General features: G+C 45.6%; 1 protein-coding gene across 1 annotated transcript in view; it reads left to right on the top strand.

Moving 5' to 3' along the window:
• The window catches only part of LOC139376379 (insulin receptor-like), a 195,248-nt gene that overhangs the window by 141,797 nt on the left and 33,877 nt on the right, over positions 1–19,574 (top strand). Inside the window, exons 5-6 of the mRNA XM_071118896.1 lie at positions 18,925–19,064; positions 19,182–19,326. Of these exons, the coding sequence (XP_070974997.1) occupies positions 18,925–19,064; positions 19,182–19,326 (285 nt within the window). The remainder of the gene's footprint in view (positions 1–18,924; positions 19,065–19,181; positions 19,327–19,574) is intronic.

The raw sequence follows: 19,574 nt of genomic DNA, 5'->3' as shown, positions 1-19,574 counted from the left end.
GTACGTGTCTGCAGTCGTCTCAATATGTACCTGTCTGCAGTCATCTCAATAGGTACATGTGCAGTCGTCTCAATATGTACGTGTCTGCAGTCGTCTCAATATGTACGTGTCTGCAGTCGTCTCAATATGTACGTGTCTGCAGTCGTCTCAATAGGTACGTGCCTGCATTCGTCTCAATAGGTACGTGTCTGCAGTCGTCTCAATAGGTACGTGTCTGCAGTCGTTTCAATATGTACGTGTCTGCAGTCGTCTCAATATGTACGTGTCTGCAGTCGTCTCAATAGGTACGTGTCTGCAGTCGTCTCAATAGGTACGTGTCTGCAGTCGTCTCAATATGTACGTGTCTGCAGTCGTCTCAATAGGTTCGTGTCTGCAGTCGTCTCAATTGGTACGTGTCTGCAGTCGTCTCAATATGTACGTGTCTGCAGTCGTCTCAATAGGTTCGTGTCTGCAGTCGTCTCAATATGTACGTGTCTGCAGTCGTCTCAATAGGTACATGTGCCGTCGTCTCAATAGGTACATGTGCAGTCGTCTCAATAGGTACATGTGCAGTCGTCTCAATATGTACGTGTCTGCTGTCGTCTCAATATGTACGTGTCTGCAGTCGTCTCAATATGTACGTGTCTGCAGTCGTCTCAATAGGTACATGTGCAGTCGTCTCAATAGGTACATGTGCAGTCGTCTCAATAGGTATATGTGCAGTCGTCTCAATATGGACGTGTCTGCAGTCGTCTCAATATGGACGTGTCTGCAGTCGTCTCAATATGTACCTGTCTGCAGTCGTCTCAATAGGTACATGTGCAGTCGTCTCAATAGGTACATGTGCAGTCGTCTCAATAGGTACATGTGCAGTCGTCTCAATATGGACGTGTCTGCAGTCGTCTCAATAGGTACGTGTCTGCAGTCGTCTCAATAGGTACGTGTCTGCAGTCGTCTCAATATGGACGTGTCTGCAGTCGTCTCAATAGGTACGTGTCTGCAGTCGTCTCAATAGGTACATGTGCAGTCGTCTCAATATGTACGTGTCTGCAGTCGTCTCAATATGTACGTGTCTGCAGTCGTCTCAATATGTACGTGTCTGCAGTCGTCTCAATATGTACGTGTCTGCAGTCGTCTCAATATGTACGTGTCTGCAGTCGTCTCAATATGTACGTGTCTGCAGTCGTCTCAATAGGTACGTGTCTGCAGTCGTCTCAATATGTACGTGTCTGCAGTCGTCTCAATATGTACGTTTCTGCATTCGTCTCAATAGGTACGTGTCTGCAGTCTTCTCAATAGGTATATGTGCCTTCGTCTCAATATGTACGTGTCTGCATTTGTCTCAATATGGACGTGTCTGCAGTCGTCTCAATAGGTACGTGTCTGCAGTCGTCTCAATAGGTACGTGTCTGCAGTCGTCTCAATAGGTACGTGTCTGCAGTCGTCTCAATATGTACCTGTCTGCAGTCGTCTCAATAGGTACATGTGCAGTCGTCTCAATATGTACGTGTCTGCAGTCGTCTCAATATGTACGTGTCTGCAGTCGTCTCAATATGTACGTGTCTGCAGTCGTCTCAATAGGTACGTTTCTGCAGTCGTCTCAATAGGTATAAGTGCCTTCGTCTCAATATGTACGTGTCTGCAGTTGTCTCAATATGGACGTGTCTGCAGTCGTCTCAATAGGTACGTGTCTGCAGTCGTCTCAATATGTACGTGTCTGCAGTCGTCTCAATATGTACGTGTCTGCAGTCGTCTCAATATGTACCTGTCTGCAGTCGTCTCAATATGTGTCTGCAGTCGTCTCAATATGGACGTGTCTGCAGTCGTCTCAATATGTACGTGTCTGCAGTCGTCTCAATAGGTTCGTGTCTGCAGTCGTCTCAATATGTACGTGTCTGCAGTCGTCTCAATAGGTACATGTGCCGTCATCTCAATAAGGACTTGTATGCAGTCGTCTCAATATGGACGTGTCTGCAGTCCTCTCAATAGGTATATGTGCCGTCGTCTCAATAGGTACATGTGCAGTCGTCTCAATATGGACGTGTCTGCAGTCCTCTCAATATGGACGTGTCTGCAGTCGTCTCAATAGGTACGTGTCTGCAGTCGTCTCAATAGGTACGTGTCTGCAGTCGTCTCAATATGTACCTGTCTGCAGTCGTCTCAATAGGTACATGTGCAGTCGTCTCAATATGTACGTGTCTGCAGTCGTCTCAATATGTACGTGTCTGCAGTCGTCTCAATATGTACGTGTCTGCAGTCGTCTCAATAGGTACGTGCCTGCATTCGTCTCAATAGGTACGTGTCTGCAGTCGTCTCAATAGGTACGTGTCTGCAGTCGTTTCAATATGTACGTGTCTGCAGTCGTCTCAATATGTACGTGTCTGCAGTCGTCTCAATAGGTACGTGTCTGCAGTCGTCTCAATAGGTACGTGTCTGCAGTCGTCTCAATATGTACGTGTCTGCAGTCGTCTCAATAGGTTCGTGTCTGCAGTCGTCTCAATATGTACGTGTCTGCAGTCGTCTCAATAGGTACATGTGCCGTCATCTCAATAAGGACTTGTATGCAGTCGTCTCAATAGGTATGTGTCTGCAGTCTTCTCAATAGGTATATGTGTCGTCGTCTCAATAGGTACATGTGCAGTCGTCTCAATATGGACGTGTCTGCAGTCGTCTCAATATGTACGTTTCTGCATTCGTCTCAATAGGTACGTGTCTGCAGTCTTCTCAATAGGTATATGTGCCTTCGTCTCAATATGTACGTGTCTGCATTTGTCTCAATATGGACGTGTCTGCAGTCGTCTCAATAGGTACGTGTCTGCAGTCGTCTCAATAGGTACGTGTCTGCAGTCGTCTCAATAGGTACGTGTCTGCAGTCGTCTCAATATGTACCTGTCTGCAGTCGTCTCAATAGGTACATGTGCAGTCGTCTCAATATGTACGTGTCTGCAGTCGTCTCAATATGTACGTGTCTTCAGTCGTCTCAATATGTACGTGTCTGCAGTCGTCTCAATAGGTACGTTTCTGCAGTCGTCTCAATAGGTATAAGTGCCTTCGTCTCAATATGTACGTGTCTGCAGTTGTCTCAATATGGACGTGTCTGCAGTCGTCTCAATAGGTACGTGTCTGCAGTCGTCTCAATATGTACGTGTCTGCAGTCGTCTCAATATGTACGTGTCTGCAGTCGTCTCAATATGTACCTGTCTGCAGTCGTCTCAATATGTGTCTGCAGTCGTCTCAATATGGACGTGTCTGCAGTCGTCTCAATAGGTACGTGTCTGCAGTCGTCTCAATAAGTACCTGTCTGCAGTCGTCTCAATAGGTACATGTGCAGTCGTCTCAATATGTACGTGTCTGCAGTCGTCTCAATATGTACGTGTCTGCAGTCGTCTCAATATGTACGTGTCTGCAGTCGTCTCAATAGGTACGTTTCTGCAGTCGTCTCAATAGGTATAAGTGCCTTCGTCTCAATATGTACGTGTCTGCAGTTGTCTCAATATGGACGTGTCTGCAGTCGTCTCAATATGTACGTGTCTGCAGTCGTCTCAATATGTACCTGTCTGCAGTCGTCTCAATATGTGTCTGCAGTCGTCTCAATATGGACGTGTCTGCAGTCGTCTCAATATGTACGTGTCTGCAGTCGTCTCAATAGGTTCGTGTCTGCAGTCGTCTCAATATGTACGTGTCTGCAGTCGTCTCAATAGGTACATGTGCCGTCATCTCAATAAGGACTTGTATGCAGTCGTCTCAATATGGACGTGTCTGCAGTCCTCTCAATAGGTATATGTGCCGTCGTCTCAATAGGTACATGTGCAGTCGTCTCAATAGGTACATGTGCAGTCGTCTCAATATGGACGTGTCTGCAGTCCTCTCAATATGGACGTGTCTGCAGTCGTCTCAATAGATACGTGTCTGCAGTCGTCTCAATATGTACCTGTCTGCAGTCGTCTCAATAGGTACATGTGCAGTCGTCTCAATATGTACGTGTCTGCAGTCGTCTCAATATGTACGTGTCTGCAGTCGTCTCAATATGTACGTGTCTGCAGTCGTCTCAATAGGTACGTGCCTGCATTCGTCTCAATAGGTACGTGTCTGCAGTCGTCTCAATAGGTACGTGTCTGCAGTCGTTTCAATATGTACGTGTCTGCAGTCGTCTCAATATGTACGTGTCTGCAGTCGTCTCAATATGTACCTGTCTGCAGTCGTCTCAATATGTGTCTGCAGTCGTCTCAATATGGACGTGTCTGCAGTCGTCTCAATAGGGACGTGTCTGCAGTCGTCTCAATAGGTACATGTGCCGTCATCTCAATAAGGACTTGTATGCAGTCGTCTCAATATGGACGTGTCTGCAGTCCTCTCAATAGGTATATGTGCCGTCGTCTCAATAGGTACATGTGCAGTCGTCTCAATAGGTACATGTGCAGTCGTCTCAATATGGACGTGTCTGCAGTCGTCTCAATATGTACCTGTCTGCAGTCGTCTCAATAGGTACATGTGCAGTCGTCTCAATATATACGTGTCTGCAGTCGTCTCAATAGGTACGTGCCTGCAGTCGTCTCAATAGGTACGTGTCTGCAGTCGTTTCAATATGTACGTGTCTGCAGTCGTCTCAATATGTACGTGTCTGCAGTCGTCTCAATAGGTACGTGTCTGCAGTCGTCTCAATATGTACGTGTCTGCAGTCGTCTCAATAGGTTCGTGTCTGCAGTCGTCTCAATAGGTACATGTGCCGTCATCTCAATAAGGACTTGTATGCAGTCGTCTCAATAGGTATGTGTCTGCAGTCTTCTCAATAGGTACATGTGCAGTCGTCTCAATATGTACGTGTCTGCAGTCGTCTCAATATGTACGTGTCTGCAGTCGTCTCAATATGTACGTGTCTGCAGTCGTCTCAATAGGTACATGTGCAGTCGTCTCAATAGGTACATGTGCAGTCGTCTCAATAGGTATATGTGCAGTCGTCTCAATATGGACGTGTCTGCAGTCGTCTCAATATGGACGTGTCTGCAGTCGTCTCAATAGGTACGTGTCTGCAGTCGTCTCAATATGTACCTGTCTGCAGTCGTCTCAATAGTTACATGTGCAGTCGTCTCAATAGGTACATGTGCAGTCGTCTCAATAGGTACATGTGCAGTCGTCTCAATATGGACGTGTCTGCAGTCGTCTCAATATGTACCTGTCTGCATTCGTCTCAATATGTGTCTGCAGTCGTCTCAATATGTACGTGTCTGCAGTCGTCTCAATATGTACGTGTCTGCAGTCGTCTCAATATGTACCTGTCTGCAGTCGTCTCAATATGTGTCTGCAGTCGTCTCAATATGTACGTGTCTGCCGTCGTCTCAATAGGTACATGTGCAGTCGTCTCAATAGGTACATGTGCCGTCATCTCAATAAGGACTTGTATGCAGTCGTCTCAATATGGACGTGTCTGCAGTCCTCTCAATAGGTATATGTGCCGTCGTCTCAATAGGTACATGTGCAGTCGTCTCAATAGGTACATGTGCAGTCGTCTCAATAGGTACATGTGCAGTCGTCTCAATATGTACGTGTCTGCAGTCGTCTCAATATGTACGTGTCTGCAGTCGTCTCAATATGTACGTGTCTGCAGTCGTCTCAATAGGTACATGTGCAGTCGTCTCAATAGGTACATGTGCAGTCGTCTCAATAGGTATATGTGCAGTCGTCTCAATATGGACGTGTCTGCAGTCGTCTCAATATGGACGTGTCTGCAGTCGTCTCAATAGGTACGTGTCTGCAGTCGTCTCAATATTTACCTGTCTGCAGTCGTCTCAATAGGTACATGTGCAGTCGTCTCAATAGGTACATGTGCAGTCGTCTCAATAGGTACGTGTGCAGTCGTCTCAATATTACCTGTCTGCAGTCGTCTCAATACATGTGCAGTCGTGTCTGCAGTCGTCTCAATATGGACGTGTCTGCAGTCGTCTCAATAGGTACGTGTCTGCAGTCGTCTCAATATGTACGTGTCTGCCGTCGTCTCAATAGGTACATGTGCAGTCGTCTCAATAGGTACATGTGCAGTCGTCTCAATATGTACGTGTCTGCAGTCGTCTCAATATGTACCTGTCTGCAGTCGTCTCAATATGGACGTGTCTGCAGTCGTCTCAATAGGTACGTGTCTGCAGTCGTCTCAATAGGTACATGTGCAGTCGTCTCAATATGTACGTGTCTGCAGTCGTCTCAATATGTACGTGTCTGCAGTCGTCTCAATATGTACGTGTCTGCAGTCGTCTCAATATGTACCTGTCTGCAGTCGTCTCAATAGGTACATGTGCAGTCGTCTCAATATGTACGTGTCTGCAGTCGTCTCAATATGTACGTGTCTGCAGTCGTCTCAATATGTACGTGTCTGCAGTCGTCTCAATAGGTACGTTTCTGCAGTCGTCTCAATAGGTATAAGTGCCTTCGTCTCAATATGTACGTGTCTGCAGTTGTCTCAATATGGACGTGTCTGCAGTCGTCTCAATATGTACCTGTCTGCAGTCGTCTCAATATGTGTCTGCAGTCGTCTCAATATGGACGTGTCTGCAGTCGTCTCAATAGGGACGTGTCTGCAGTCGTTTCAATAGGTACGTGTCTGCAGTCGTCTCAATATGTACGTGTCTGCAGTCGTCTCAATAGGTTCGTGTCTGCAGTCGTCTCAATATGTACGTGTCTGCAGTCGTCTCAATAGGTACATGTGCCGTCATCTCAATAAGGACTTGTATGCAGTCGTCTCAATATGGACGTGTCTGCAGTCCTCTCAATAGGTATATGTGCCGTCGTCTCAATAGGTACATGTGCAGTCGTCTCAATAGGTACATGTGCAGTCGTCTCAATATGGACGTGTCTGCAGTCCTCTCAATATGGACGTGTCTGCAGTCGTCTCAATATGTACCTGTCTGCAGTCGTCTCAATAGGTACATGTGCAGTCGTCTCAATATGTACGTGTCTGCAGTCGTCTCAATATGTACGTGTCTGCAGTCGTCTCAATATGTACGTGTCTGCAGTCGTCTCAATAGGTACGTGCCTGCATTCGTCTCAATAGGTACGTGTCTGCAGTCGTCTCAATAGGTACGTGTCTGCAGTCGTTTCAATATGTACGTGTCTGCAGTCGTCTCAATATGTACGTGTCTGCAGTCGTCTCAATAGGTACGTGTCTGCAGTCGTCTCAATAGGTACGTGTCTGCAGTCGTCTCAATATGTACGTGTCTGCAGTCGTCTCAATAGGTTCGTGTCTGCAGTCGTCTCAATATGTACGTGTCTGCAGTCGTCTCAATAGGTACATGTGCCGTCATCTCAATAAGGACTTGTATGCAGTCGTCTCAATAGGTATGTGTCTGCAGTCTTCTCAATAGGTATATGTGTCGTCGTCTCAATAGGTACATGTGCAGTCGTCTCAATATGGACGTGTCTGCAGTCGTCTCAATATGTACGTTTCTGCATTCGTCTCAATAGGTACGTGTCTGCAGTCTTCTCAATAGGTATATGTGCCTTCGTCTCAATATGTACGTGTCTGCAGTCGTCTCAATATGTACCTGTCTGCAGTCGTCTCAATAGGTACATGTGCAGTCGTCTCAATATGTACGTGTCTGCAGTCGTCTCAATATGTACGTGTCTGCAGTCGTCTCAATATGTACGTGTCTGCAGTCGTCTCAATAGGTACGTTTCTGCAGTCGTCTCAATAGGTATAAGTGCCTTCGTCTCAATATGTACGTGTCTGCAGTCGTCTCAATATGGACGTGTCTGCAGTCGTCTCAATAGGTACGTGTCTGCAGTCGTCTCAATATGTACGTGTCTGCAGTCGTCTCAATATGTACGTGTCTGCAGTCGTCTCAATATGTGTCTGCAGTCGTCTCAATATGTACGTGTCTGCAGTCGTTTCAATAGGTACGTGTCTGCAGTCGTCTCAATATGTACGTGTCTGCAGTCGTCTCAATAGGTTCGTGTCTGCAGTCGTCTCAATATGTACGTGTCTGCAGTCGTCTCAATAGGTACATGTGCCGTCATCTCAATAAGGACTTGTATGCAGTCGTCTCAATATGGACGTGTCTGCAGTCCTCTCAATAGGTATATGTGCCGTCGTCTCAATAGGTACATGTGCAGTCGTCTCAATAGGTACATGTGCAGTCGTCTCAATATGGACGTGTCTGCAGTCCTCTCAATATGGACGTGTCTGCAGTCGTCTCAATAGGTACGTGTCTGCAGTCGTCTCAATAGGTACGTGTCTGCAGTCGTCTCAATATGTACCTGTCTGCAGTCGTCTCAATAGGTACATGTGCAGTCGTCTCAATATGTACGTGTCTGCAGTCGTCTCAATATGTACGTGTCTGCAGTCGTCTCAATATGTACGTGTCTGCAGTCGTCTCAATAGGTACGTGCCTGCATTCGTCTCAATAGGTACGTGTCTGCAGTCGTCTCAATAGGTACGTGTCTGCAGTCGTTTCAATATGTACGTGTCTGCAGTCGTCTCAATATGTACGTGTCTGCAGTCGTCTCAATAGGTACGTGTCTGCAGTCGTCTCAATATGTACGTGTCTGCAGTCGTCTCAATAGGTTCGTGTCTGCAGTCGTCTCAATAGGTACATGTGCCGTCATCTCAATAAGGACTTGTATGCAGTCGTCTCAATAGGTATGTGTCTGCAGTCTTCTCAATAGGTATATGTGCCGTCGTCTCAATAGGTACATGTGCAGTCGTCTCAATAGGTACATGTGCAGTCGTCTCAATATGTACGTGTCTGCAGTCGTCTCAATATGTACGTGTCTGCAGTCGTCTCAATAGGTATATATCGTACGTGTCTGCAGTCGTCTCAATAGGTACGTGTGCAGTCGCAGTCTCAATAGGTACATGTGCAGTCGTCTCAATAGGTACATGTGCAGTCGTCTCAATATGTACGTGTCTGCAGTCGTCTCAATATGTACGTGTCTGCAGTCGTCTCAATATGTACGTGTCTGCAGTCGTCTCAATAGGTACGTGTCTCAATAGGTACATGTGCAGTCGTCTCAATAGGTATATGTGCAGTCGTCTCAATATGGACGTGTCTGCAGTCGTCTCAATATGGACGTGTCTGCAGTCGTCTCAATAGGTACGTGTCTGCAGTCGTCTCAATATGTACCTGTCTGCAGTCGTCTCAATAGTTACATGTGCAGTCGTCTCAATAGGTACATGTGCAGTCGTCTCAATAGGTACATGTGCAGTCGTCTCAATATGGACGTGTCTGCAGTCGTCTCAATATGTACCTGTCTGCATTCGTCTCAATAGGTACGTGTCTGCAGTCGTCTCAATATGTACGTGTCTGCAGTCGTCTCAATATGTACCTGTCTGCAGTCGTCTCAATATGTGTCTGCAGTCGTCTCAATATGTACGTGTCTGCCGTCGTCTCAATAGGTACATGTGCAGTCGTCTCAATAGGTACATGTGCCGTCATCTCAATAAGGACTTGTATGCAGTCGTCTCAATATGGACGTGTCTGCAGTCCTCTCAATAGGTATATGTGCCGTCGTCTCAATAGGTACATGTGCAGTCGTCTCAATAGGTACATGTGCAGTCGTCTCAATAGGTACATGTGCAGTCGTCTCAATATGTACGTGTCTGCAGTCGTCTCAATATGTACGTGTCTGCAGTCGTCTCAATATGTACGTGTCTGCAGTCGTCTCAATAGGTACATGTGCAGTCGTCTCAATAGGTACATGTGCAGTCGTCTCAATAGGTATATGTGCAGTCGTCTCAATATGGACGTGTCTGCAGTCGTCTCAATATGGACGTGTCTGCAGTCGTCTCAATAGGTACGTGTCTGCAGTCGTCTCAATATTTACCTGTCTGCAGTCGTCTCAATAGGTACATGTGCAGTCGTCTCAATAGGTACATGTGCAGTCGTCTCAATAGGTACATGTGCAGTCGTCTCAATATGGACGTGTCTGCAGTCGTCTCAATAGGTACGTGTCTGCAGTCGTCTCAATATGTACCTGTCTGCATTCGTCTCAATAGGTACGTGTCTGCAGTCGTCTCAATAGGTACGTGTCTGCAGTCGTCTCAATATGTACCTGTCTGCAGTCGTCTCAATATGTGTCTGCAGTCGTATCAATAGGTTCGTGTCTGCAGTCGTCTCAATATGTACCTGTCTGCAGTCGTCTCAATATGTGTCTGCAGTCGTTTCAATATGGACGTGTCTGCAGTCGTCTCAATATGTACGTGTCTGCCGTCGTCTCAATAGGTACATGTGCAGTCGTCTCAATAGGTACATGTGCAGTCGTCTCAATATGTACGTGTCTGCAGTCGTCTCAATATGTACGTGTCTGCAGTCGTCTCAATATGTACGTGTCTGCAGTCGTCTCAATATGTACGTGTCTGCAGTCGTCTCAATAGGTACATGTGCCGTCATCTCAATAAGGACTTGTATGCAGTCGTCTCAATATGGACGTGTCTGCAGTCCTCTCAATAGGTATATGTGCCGTCGTCTCAATAGGTACATGTGCAGTCGTCTCAATATGGACGTGTCTGCAGTCTCAATATGGACGTGTCTGCAGTCGTCTCAATAGGTACATGTGCTTTCATCTCAATAGGTACATGTGCAGTCGTCTCAATATGTACGTGTCTGCAGTCGTCTCAATATGTACGTGTCTGCAGTCGTCTCAATATGGACGTGTGCAGTCGTCTCAATATGTACGTTTCTGCAGTCGTCTCAATATGTACGTGTCTGCAGTCGTCTCAATAGGTACGTGTCTGCAGTCGTCTCAATAGGTACGTGTCTGCAGTCGTCTCAATAGGTTCGTGTCTGCAGTCGTCTCAATATGTACGTGTCTGCAGTCGTCTCAATATGTACGTGTCTGCAGTCGTCTCAATATGTACGTGTCTGCAGTCGTCTCAATAGGTACGTGTCTGCAGTCGTCTCAATAGGTACGTGTCTGCAGTCGTCTCAATAGGTACGTGTCTGCAGTCGTCTCAATATGTACGTGTCTGCAGTCGTCTCAATAGGTACGTGTCTGCAGTCGTCTCAATAGGTACGTGTCTGCAGTCGTCTCAATATGTACGTGTCTGCAGTCGTCTCAATAGGTACGTGTCTGCAGTCATCTCAATAGGTACATGTGCAGTCGTCTCAATATGTACGTGTCTGCAGTCGTCTCAATATGTACGTGTCTGCAGTCGTCTCAATATGTACGTGTCTGCAGTCGTCTCAATATGGACGTGTCTGCAGTCGTCTCAATATGGACGTGTCTGCAGTCGTCTCAATATGGACGTGTCTGCAGTCGTCTCAATAGGTACGTGTCTGCAGTCGTCTCAATAGGTACATGTCTGCAGTCGTCTCAATAGGTACGTGTCTGCAGTCGTCTCAATATGTACGTGTCTGCAGTCGTCTCAATAGGTACATGTGCCGTCGTCTCAATAGGTACATGTGCAGTCGTCTCAATAGGTACGTGTCTGCAGTCGTCTCAATAGGTACGTGTCTGCAGTCGTCTCAATATGTACGTGTCTGCAGTCGTCTCAATATGTACGTGTCTGCAGTCGTCTCAATATGGACGTGTCTGCAGTCGTCTCAATATGGACGTGTCTGCAGTCGTCTCAATATGGACGTGTCTGCAGTCGTCTCAATAGGTACGTGTCTGCAGTCGTCTCAATAGGTACATGTCTGCAGTCGTCTCAATATGGACGTGTCTGCAGTCGTCTCAATATGTACGTGTCTGCAGTCGTCTCAATAGGTACATGTGCCGTCGTCTCAATAGGTACATGTGCAGTCGTCTCAATAGGTACGTGTCTGCAGTCGTCTCAATAGGTACGTGTCTGCAGTCGTCTCAATAGGTACGTGTCTGCAGTCGTCTCAATAGGTACGTGTCTGCAGTCGTCTCAATAGGTACGTGTCTGCAGTCGTCTCAATATGTACGTGTCTCCAGTCGTCTCAATAGGTACGTGTCTGCAGTCATCTCAATAGGTACATGTGCAGTCGTCTCAATATGTACGTGTCTGCAGTCGTCTCAATATGTACGTGTCTGCAGTCGTCTCAATATGTACTTGTCTGCAGTCGTCTCAATATGGACGTGTCTGCAGTCGTCTCAATATGGACGTGTCTGCAGTCGTCTCAATATGGACGTGTCTGCAGTCGTCTCAATAGGTACGTGTCTGCAGTCGTCTCAATAGGTACGTGTCTGCAGTCGTCTCAATAGGTACGTGTCTGCAGTGGTCTCAATATGTACGTGTCTGCAGTCGTCTCAATTTTTTACGTGTCTGCAGTGGTCTCAATATGTACGTGTCTGCAGTCGTCTCAATATGTACGTGTCTGCAGTCGTCTCAATAGGTACATGTGCTTTCATCTCAATAGGTACATGTGCAGTCGTCTCAATATGTACGTGTCTGCAGTCGTCTCAATATGTACGTGTCTGCAGTCGTCTCAATATGTACTTGTCTGCAGTCGTCTCAATAGGTACATGTGCAATCGTCTCAATATGTACGTGTCTGCAGTCGTCTCAATATGTACGTGTCTGCAGTCGTCTCAATATGTACTTGTCTGCAGTCGTCTCAATATGTACTTGTCTGCAGTCGTCTCAATATGGACGTGTCTGCAGTCGTCTCAATATGGACGTGTCTGCAGTCGTCTCAATATGGACGTGTCTGCAGTCGTCTCAATATGGACGTGTCTGCAGTCGTCTCAATAGGTACGTGTCTGCAGTCGTCTCAATAGGTACATGTGCCGTCATCTCAATAGGTATATGTGCAGTCGTCTCAATATGTACGTGTCTGCAGTCGTCTCAATATGGACGTGTCTGTAGTCGTCTCAATAGGTACGTGTCTGCAGTAGAGGTCGACCGAATAATCGGAATGGCCGATTAATTAGGGCCGATTTCAAGTTTTCATAACAATCGGATATCGGTATTTTTGGGCGCCGATTTGCCGATTTAAAAAAATCTATGTATATTTTAAAAAAATAATAATAAAAATGTTTTTTTTTTATATACCTTTATTTAGCTAGGCAAGTCAGAACACATTCTTACTTTCAATGACGGCCTAGAACGGTGGGTTAACTGCCTTGTTCAGGGGCAGAACAACAGATTTTCACCATGTCAGCTCGGGGGATCCAATCTTGCAACCTTACAGTTAACTAGTCCAACGCAATAACGACCTGCCTCTCTCTCGTTGCACTCCACAAGGAGACTGCCTGTTACGCAAATGCAGTAAGCCAAGGTAAGTTGCTAGCTAGCATTAAACTTATCTTATAAAAATCAATCAATCATAATCACTAGTTAACTACACATGGTTGATGATATTACTAGATATTATCTAGCGTGTCCTGCATACAAGCTGCATATGACTGAGCATACAAGCACACAAGTATCTGACTGAGCGGTGGTAGGCAGAAGCAGGCGCGTAAACATTCATTCAAACAGCACTTTCGTGCATTTTGCCAGCAGCTCTTCGTTGTGCGTCAAGCATTGCGCTGTTTATGACTTCAAGCCTATCAACTCCCGAGATGAGGCTGGTGTAACCAAAGTGAAATGGCTAGCTAGTTAGGGGGACGGAAGCTATACTGTTTCACTGGCAATACTAAAGTGCCTATAAGAACATCCAATAGTCAAAGGTTAATGAAATACAAATGGTATAAAGGGAAATAGTGCTATAATTCCTATAATAACTACAACCTAAAACTTCTTACCTGGGAATATTGAAGACTCATGTTAAAAGGAACCACCATCTTTCAAATGTTCTCATGTTTTGAGCAAGGAACTGAAACGTTAGCTTTCTTACATGGCACATATTGCACTTTTACTTACTTCTCCAACACTTTGTTTTTGCATTATTTAAACCAAATTGAACATGTTTCATTATTTACTTGAGGCTAAATTGATTTTATTGATGTGTTATATTAAGTTAAAATAAGTGTTTCAGTATTGTTGTAATTGTCATTATTACAAATAAAATTTAAAAAATCGGGCAATTAATCGTATCGGCTTTTTTGGCCCGCCACTAATCGGTATCGGTATCGGCGTTGAAAAATCATAATCGGTCGACCTCTAGTCTGCAGTCGTCTCAATATGTACGTGTCTGCAGTCATCTCAATAGGTACATGTACAGTCGTCTCAATAGGTACATGTGCAGTCGTCTCAATAGTTACGTGTCTGCAGTCGTCTCAATAGTTACGTGTCTGCAGTCGTCTCAATAGTTACGTGTCTGCAGTCGTCTCAATATGTACGTGTCTGCAGTCGTCTCAATATGTACATGTGCAGTCGTCTCAGTGTGGTTTCAGAGGAGTTGTGCCAGTTAGATCGAAATGCTGCAAAGCCCTTTGCATCACGTCCTGCTAATTTCTGCTGTACAGTGCAGCATGACAGTGCAGTACTGCAAGGCTCCCCTGTTGTACAACGGCTGTTTGTGTGTGCGCATGTGCGGCGCTGCAGTGGGAGTGTGGAGGCGTTGGTTGGCACAGTGTATTCGCTATGCATTCAGTTCAGCAAGTTCAGAGCAGCTAGCAAAGCAGGCAGGGAAAACAGGGCAGTGGTGTGTGTGTGTGTGTGTGTGTGTGCAGTGTTTTGTGTTGGGCTACAGAATACATTCCTCATAGCGTTTAATTTCTGTTTGCTATTGCTGTCTCCACTCCATAGCTGAGCCAGTCTGAACTAAGCCAGCTGAGACAGTCACTCATGCAGGGCTAGGCTACAGTGCTCATTGATTTGCCAATAACAATGTTTAAGGTTGTGTGCTTGTGTGCATTCTAATCCTGGCTTGCCACTAGAGAGAATCTGGGTGTGTTTATCACAATGACCTTCGTGTGTGTGTGTGTGTGTGTGTGTGTGTGTGTGTGCGTGTGTGCGTGCGTGCGTGCGTGCGTGCGTGCGTGCGTGTGCGAGACAGACTCCAGACACACTAATCGTTAGTTGGACAGAGATGGGTCTGGCCTCTTCAGGCCTTGGTTTCTTTTGTTACAGCGTGAAAGCTGGGTAGGAGCTGGCTGTGTGGTTGGGGAGGGGCAGGCTGGAGGGTGGGCCAAGGTTGGTGGCTGGGTAGCTGGAGTCTGATGGCCCCACAGGTTATGGCCTGCATTTCACCACCCATTGTCCTCTCCTCAAATCTCTCCTTCTGTTCTCTATTTCTCTCCTCTCTCTCTCTCTCTCTCTCTCTCTCTCTCTCTCTCTCTCTCTCTCTCTCTCTCTCTCCCGTGTCTCTCTCTCTCCCGTGTCTCTCTCTCTCCCCGTGTCTCTCTCTCTCCCCATGTCTCTCTCTCTCCCTGTGTCTCTCTCTCTCTCCGTCTCTCTCTCTCCGTGTCTCTCCCTCTCTCTCTCTCTCTCTCTCTCTCTCACACACATATTTTTCTACTCTCACCCTCGCCCTCCACTATCCAAACTCTTTTCCTCTCTTGCTCTCACTATACATAATAGGTAGTGTTGTAAGTCATCCCGCCTGCCTATCATTATTGAATGCATCCCAAATGGCACCCTTTTCCCTATTTAGTGTACTACTTTTGACCAGGGCCCCCATAGTGACTATAGTGCACTATATACTGGGGTCATTTGCTGGTGCTACAACAGTGTTGCTCTATCCAACACCACATACCGCCACTCTTCACGTATTAGTTTTAGCAAATCACACACGGACACACGTTTCCATGAAAATATGCTACAAATGCTGCAGGAAGAAACTAGACCTGACCCCATTTAGTTGACTGGACGATTGTTTGGTCGATAGGCTATTGATCGGCCAATATTCTTTTTAATCGAGCAGTAACACATATATTTTTGGGGGGGGCACACAAGACACCTGGCTGATTTGTGCCTGTCTCAGTGGGCTTATCTATTGCAGAGGCAACAGGGGTTGGCGGAGTCCAAGAATAAGGGGAGTGTGGCTAAGATTCACAACGCATGTCTCTCTCCAGAATGCACTCTCTCCAGCCGATTCATGCACATTCATTGTTTCATAACTTCATTGTGTGAATTGTTTTCCCTTTGATTGTAAGTCTATCAATTCTCAATTGCATATATCACCAGTAGTACATTTACTGTTAATTCCCATCATTTCTAATGTACAATGTTGGTTGGGTTATGGTAATTTCTGTTAATGCATTCAATACATTATTATTAAAGTCATTTACTGTTCTCATTGTTGGAGTGGACACATTGTTTGCAGAGCGCATAACCTATGCTACAGATACAAGATTTGGTTTATGGAATTCAAGTTCGACTTTTGTAAATTCATTCATTTTCTTTTGTTTGGAGCGCTCATGTCATTGTTGAGTAAGGACGCGCACCTGATTACGCATAGAAGTAGGCCTGGGCTATCTGGTCTGCTCACAAATGTGAGCCTATAAATGTGCCCATTTGTGGATCTGATAGTATTTCTGATTGTCTTAACTCACTACCACTAATGAGGTGTGGAGCTTCTCAAGTAATGTTTTCTTCACCTCAAACAGCAAGCGAAGAGTCCATCCATTGACAATGACAATAGTTCCTTAATGTACAGTGCATTCAGAAAGTATTCAGACCCCTTGACTTTTTCCACATTTTGTTACATTACAGCCTTATTCTAAAATGTATTTAATGATTTTTTTTCACTCATCAATCGAGACATAATACCCCATAATGACAAAGCGAAAATAGGTTTTTAGAAATGTTTGCAAATTTATATTAAAAACCCCCAGAAATACCTTATTTACATAAGAATTCAGACCGTTTGCTAATGAGACTCGAAATTGAGCTCAGTTGCATCCTGTTTCCATTGATCATCCTTGAGATATTTCTACAACTTGAATGGAGTCCAACTGTGGTAAATTCAATTGATTGGACATGATTTTGAAAGGCACACACCTGTCTATATAAGATTTCACAGTTGACAGTGCATGTCTGAGCAAAAAACAAGCCATGAGGTCAAGGAATTGTCCGTAGAGATCCAAGACAGGATTTAGTCGAGACACAGTTCTGGGGAAGGGTACCAAAACATTTCTGCAGCATTGAAGGTCCCTAAGATCACATTGGCCTCCATCATTCTTAAATGGAAAAATATTGGAACCACAAAGACTCTTCCTAGAGCTGGCCGCCCTGCTAAACTGAGCAATCGGGGGAGAAGGGCCTTCCATCAGAACCTTCCATCAGGACAACCCTCTCCTCAACTCTCCACCAATCAGGTCTTTATGGTAGAGTGGCCAGACGGAAGCCACTAATCAGTAAAAGGCACATGACAGCTCACTTGGAGTTTGCCAAAAGACACCTAAAGTGTCTCAGACAATGAGAACAAGATTCTCTGATCTGATGAAACCAAGATTGAACTTTTTGGCCTGAATGCCAAGTGTCACATCTGAAGGAAACCTGGCACCATCCCTACAGTGAAGCATATGGTGGTGGCAGCATCATGCTGTGGGGATGTTTTTCAGCAGCAGGGACTGAGAGACTAGTCAGGATTGAGGGAAAGGTGAATGGAGCACTCAGGACCTCAGACTGGGAGCGAAGATTCCCCTTCCAACAGGACAACGACCCTAAGCACACAGACAAGACAACGCAGGAGTGGCTTCGAGACAAGTCTCTGATTGTCCTTGAGTGGCCCGGACTTGAACCCGATCAAACATCTCTGGAGAGACCTGAAAATAGCTGTGTAGCGACACTCCCCATCCAAACTGACAGAGCTTGAGAGGAACTGCAGAGAAGAATTGGAGAAACTCCCCAAATGTACCAAGCTTGTAGCGTCATACCCAAGAAGACTCGAGGCTGTAATCGCTGCCAAAGGTGCTTCAACAAGGTACTGAATAAAGAATCTGGTACTTAATGTAAATGTCATATTTCAGTAGATTTTTTAAAATAAATTTGCAAACATTTCTTAAAACCTGTTTTTGCTTTGTCATTATGGGGTATTGTGTGTAGATTGAGAGAGAGGGAGATAGAGAGACGTTTTACTTTAGTCGGACACAGCCCTAGGAGAAACGCACACTGAACCCAACAACAAAGGTTGGAAGACAAATGTCCTCTTCCTCAATGGATCTGCCAGAGTGTGTGCGTGTGTGTGGATAACATAGTGAGTGTGCTTGTGTGCTCACTAGACCAGATCATTCTCTCACCTCTCAAACCAGTCAGCATAAAAACTACCTTGACACATCGTGAATGGTTTGGCTCTGTGTTTGAAGGTTGAAGGGCTCGATCAGGGCGTACGACATTGTATACTTCTCTCTTATGAAAGATTGAACTTAACTCCATTGTTAGGTTATAGAGTAGTCCTTGCTCTCATCCTCTCTCCCTCTCTCTGGGAAGGTTGAGGGGTAGATGAGGGCACCGTAGCTCTTATGAAAGGATTATTGCTACTTCCTTCAATTCATCGTGAGGTGACTTGAGGTTATAGAGTAGCTGTTGGGCAAACTCTGCTCGCGTGTGTGTGCGTGCGTGTACCGCCAAGTGAGAGTTTGATTATGTCTGTGAAGTAGTTCCCACCTCCTGTGAGTCGAACTCGGTGACTATGTGAACTCTCTGACTGTGTTAGTCTGTGTGTCTACCCCAAGAGTGTGTTTTCTGACTTGTGTGTGTTTGTACCGTATGACCTTAGGGCTGGGAATTGCCAGGGACCTCGGCAATATCACGGTATGATATTATCACGATACTTAGGTGCTTATACGATGTGTATTGCGGTTCTATGTGTCTCACGACTCTATATGTACTGTGATTTTATTGTGATCCGATTTTCCAAACATATTGCTCACTATATGTCTGCTGCTGAGGAACAAGAGAGAGCCATGAGAAAACGAGTTTTAGAGATAAGTGTTAACATGTTGGCATACCATTTCAAACATTTGAAAACAATCTGTAGTTTTGGCGCAGGTACAGCCAATTTAGGGCTAGCTAAGGTTAACTACCTAGCAATTTTTTTACTAATAGGTACTTGGAGTCAGAGTATCAATATAAAATTGCAAAAAATAATATTGCGATTCTCTACTGTATGTATTTTTCCCCTCATCCCTATCTGACGTGTGTGCTCTCCATCTCCTCCTGCAGGTTAATCTGTACTCCATGTGCTGGGCTGTGTCCTAAGGTGTGTATGGGCCAGAAGATGGTGGACTCTGTGACAGCAGCACAGGCTCTGAGAGGATGCACCGTGCTCAACGGCAGCATGGAAATCAACCTCAGAGGGGGAAGTGAGTATTGTGAGCCCTTGTCTAATTTACAAGTGTATGTGTGTGTCATTATGTCACCCCTGCTTGTAACCAAAGTTCCTTCTAAGTTAATAATCATTTGATTGTGTGCGTGTGTAGATAACATAGCAGCAGAGCTGGAGGCTAACCTTGGTCAGTTGGAGGAGATAACAGGGTATCTGACTGTCCGGCGCTCCTACGCCCTCGTCTCTCTCTCCTTCCTCCGCAAACTACAGGTCATCAGAGGGGACACACTGATAGACGGGTAAGTTGACTTTCCTTCTCGTCCTCTTCCTCCAACTTTCTTCTTCCAAGCCCTGCAGTTCGCTTCTTTCTCTTTCTGCTCCTCTTCCTCCTCCTCCTCCTCCTCTCATATTCTAAACTATATCTGTCAGTAATATTTAAAATACACTTAAAAATACATCAGTATAATGTGTCTGTCAGGGTTGGGGTCAATTCCAGTCAATTCAGAAAGTACACAGGAATTCCAATTATATTTAATGAATTGGAATT

The sequence above is a fragment of the Oncorhynchus clarkii genome, chromosome 20, assembly GCF_045791955.1.
Source record: "Oncorhynchus clarkii lewisi isolate Uvic-CL-2024 chromosome 20, UVic_Ocla_1.0, whole genome shotgun sequence".
Lineage (NCBI taxonomy): Eukaryota > Metazoa > Chordata > Actinopteri > Salmoniformes > Salmonidae > Oncorhynchus > Oncorhynchus clarkii.
This window is presented reverse-complemented; position numbering and strand designations above follow the sequence as displayed.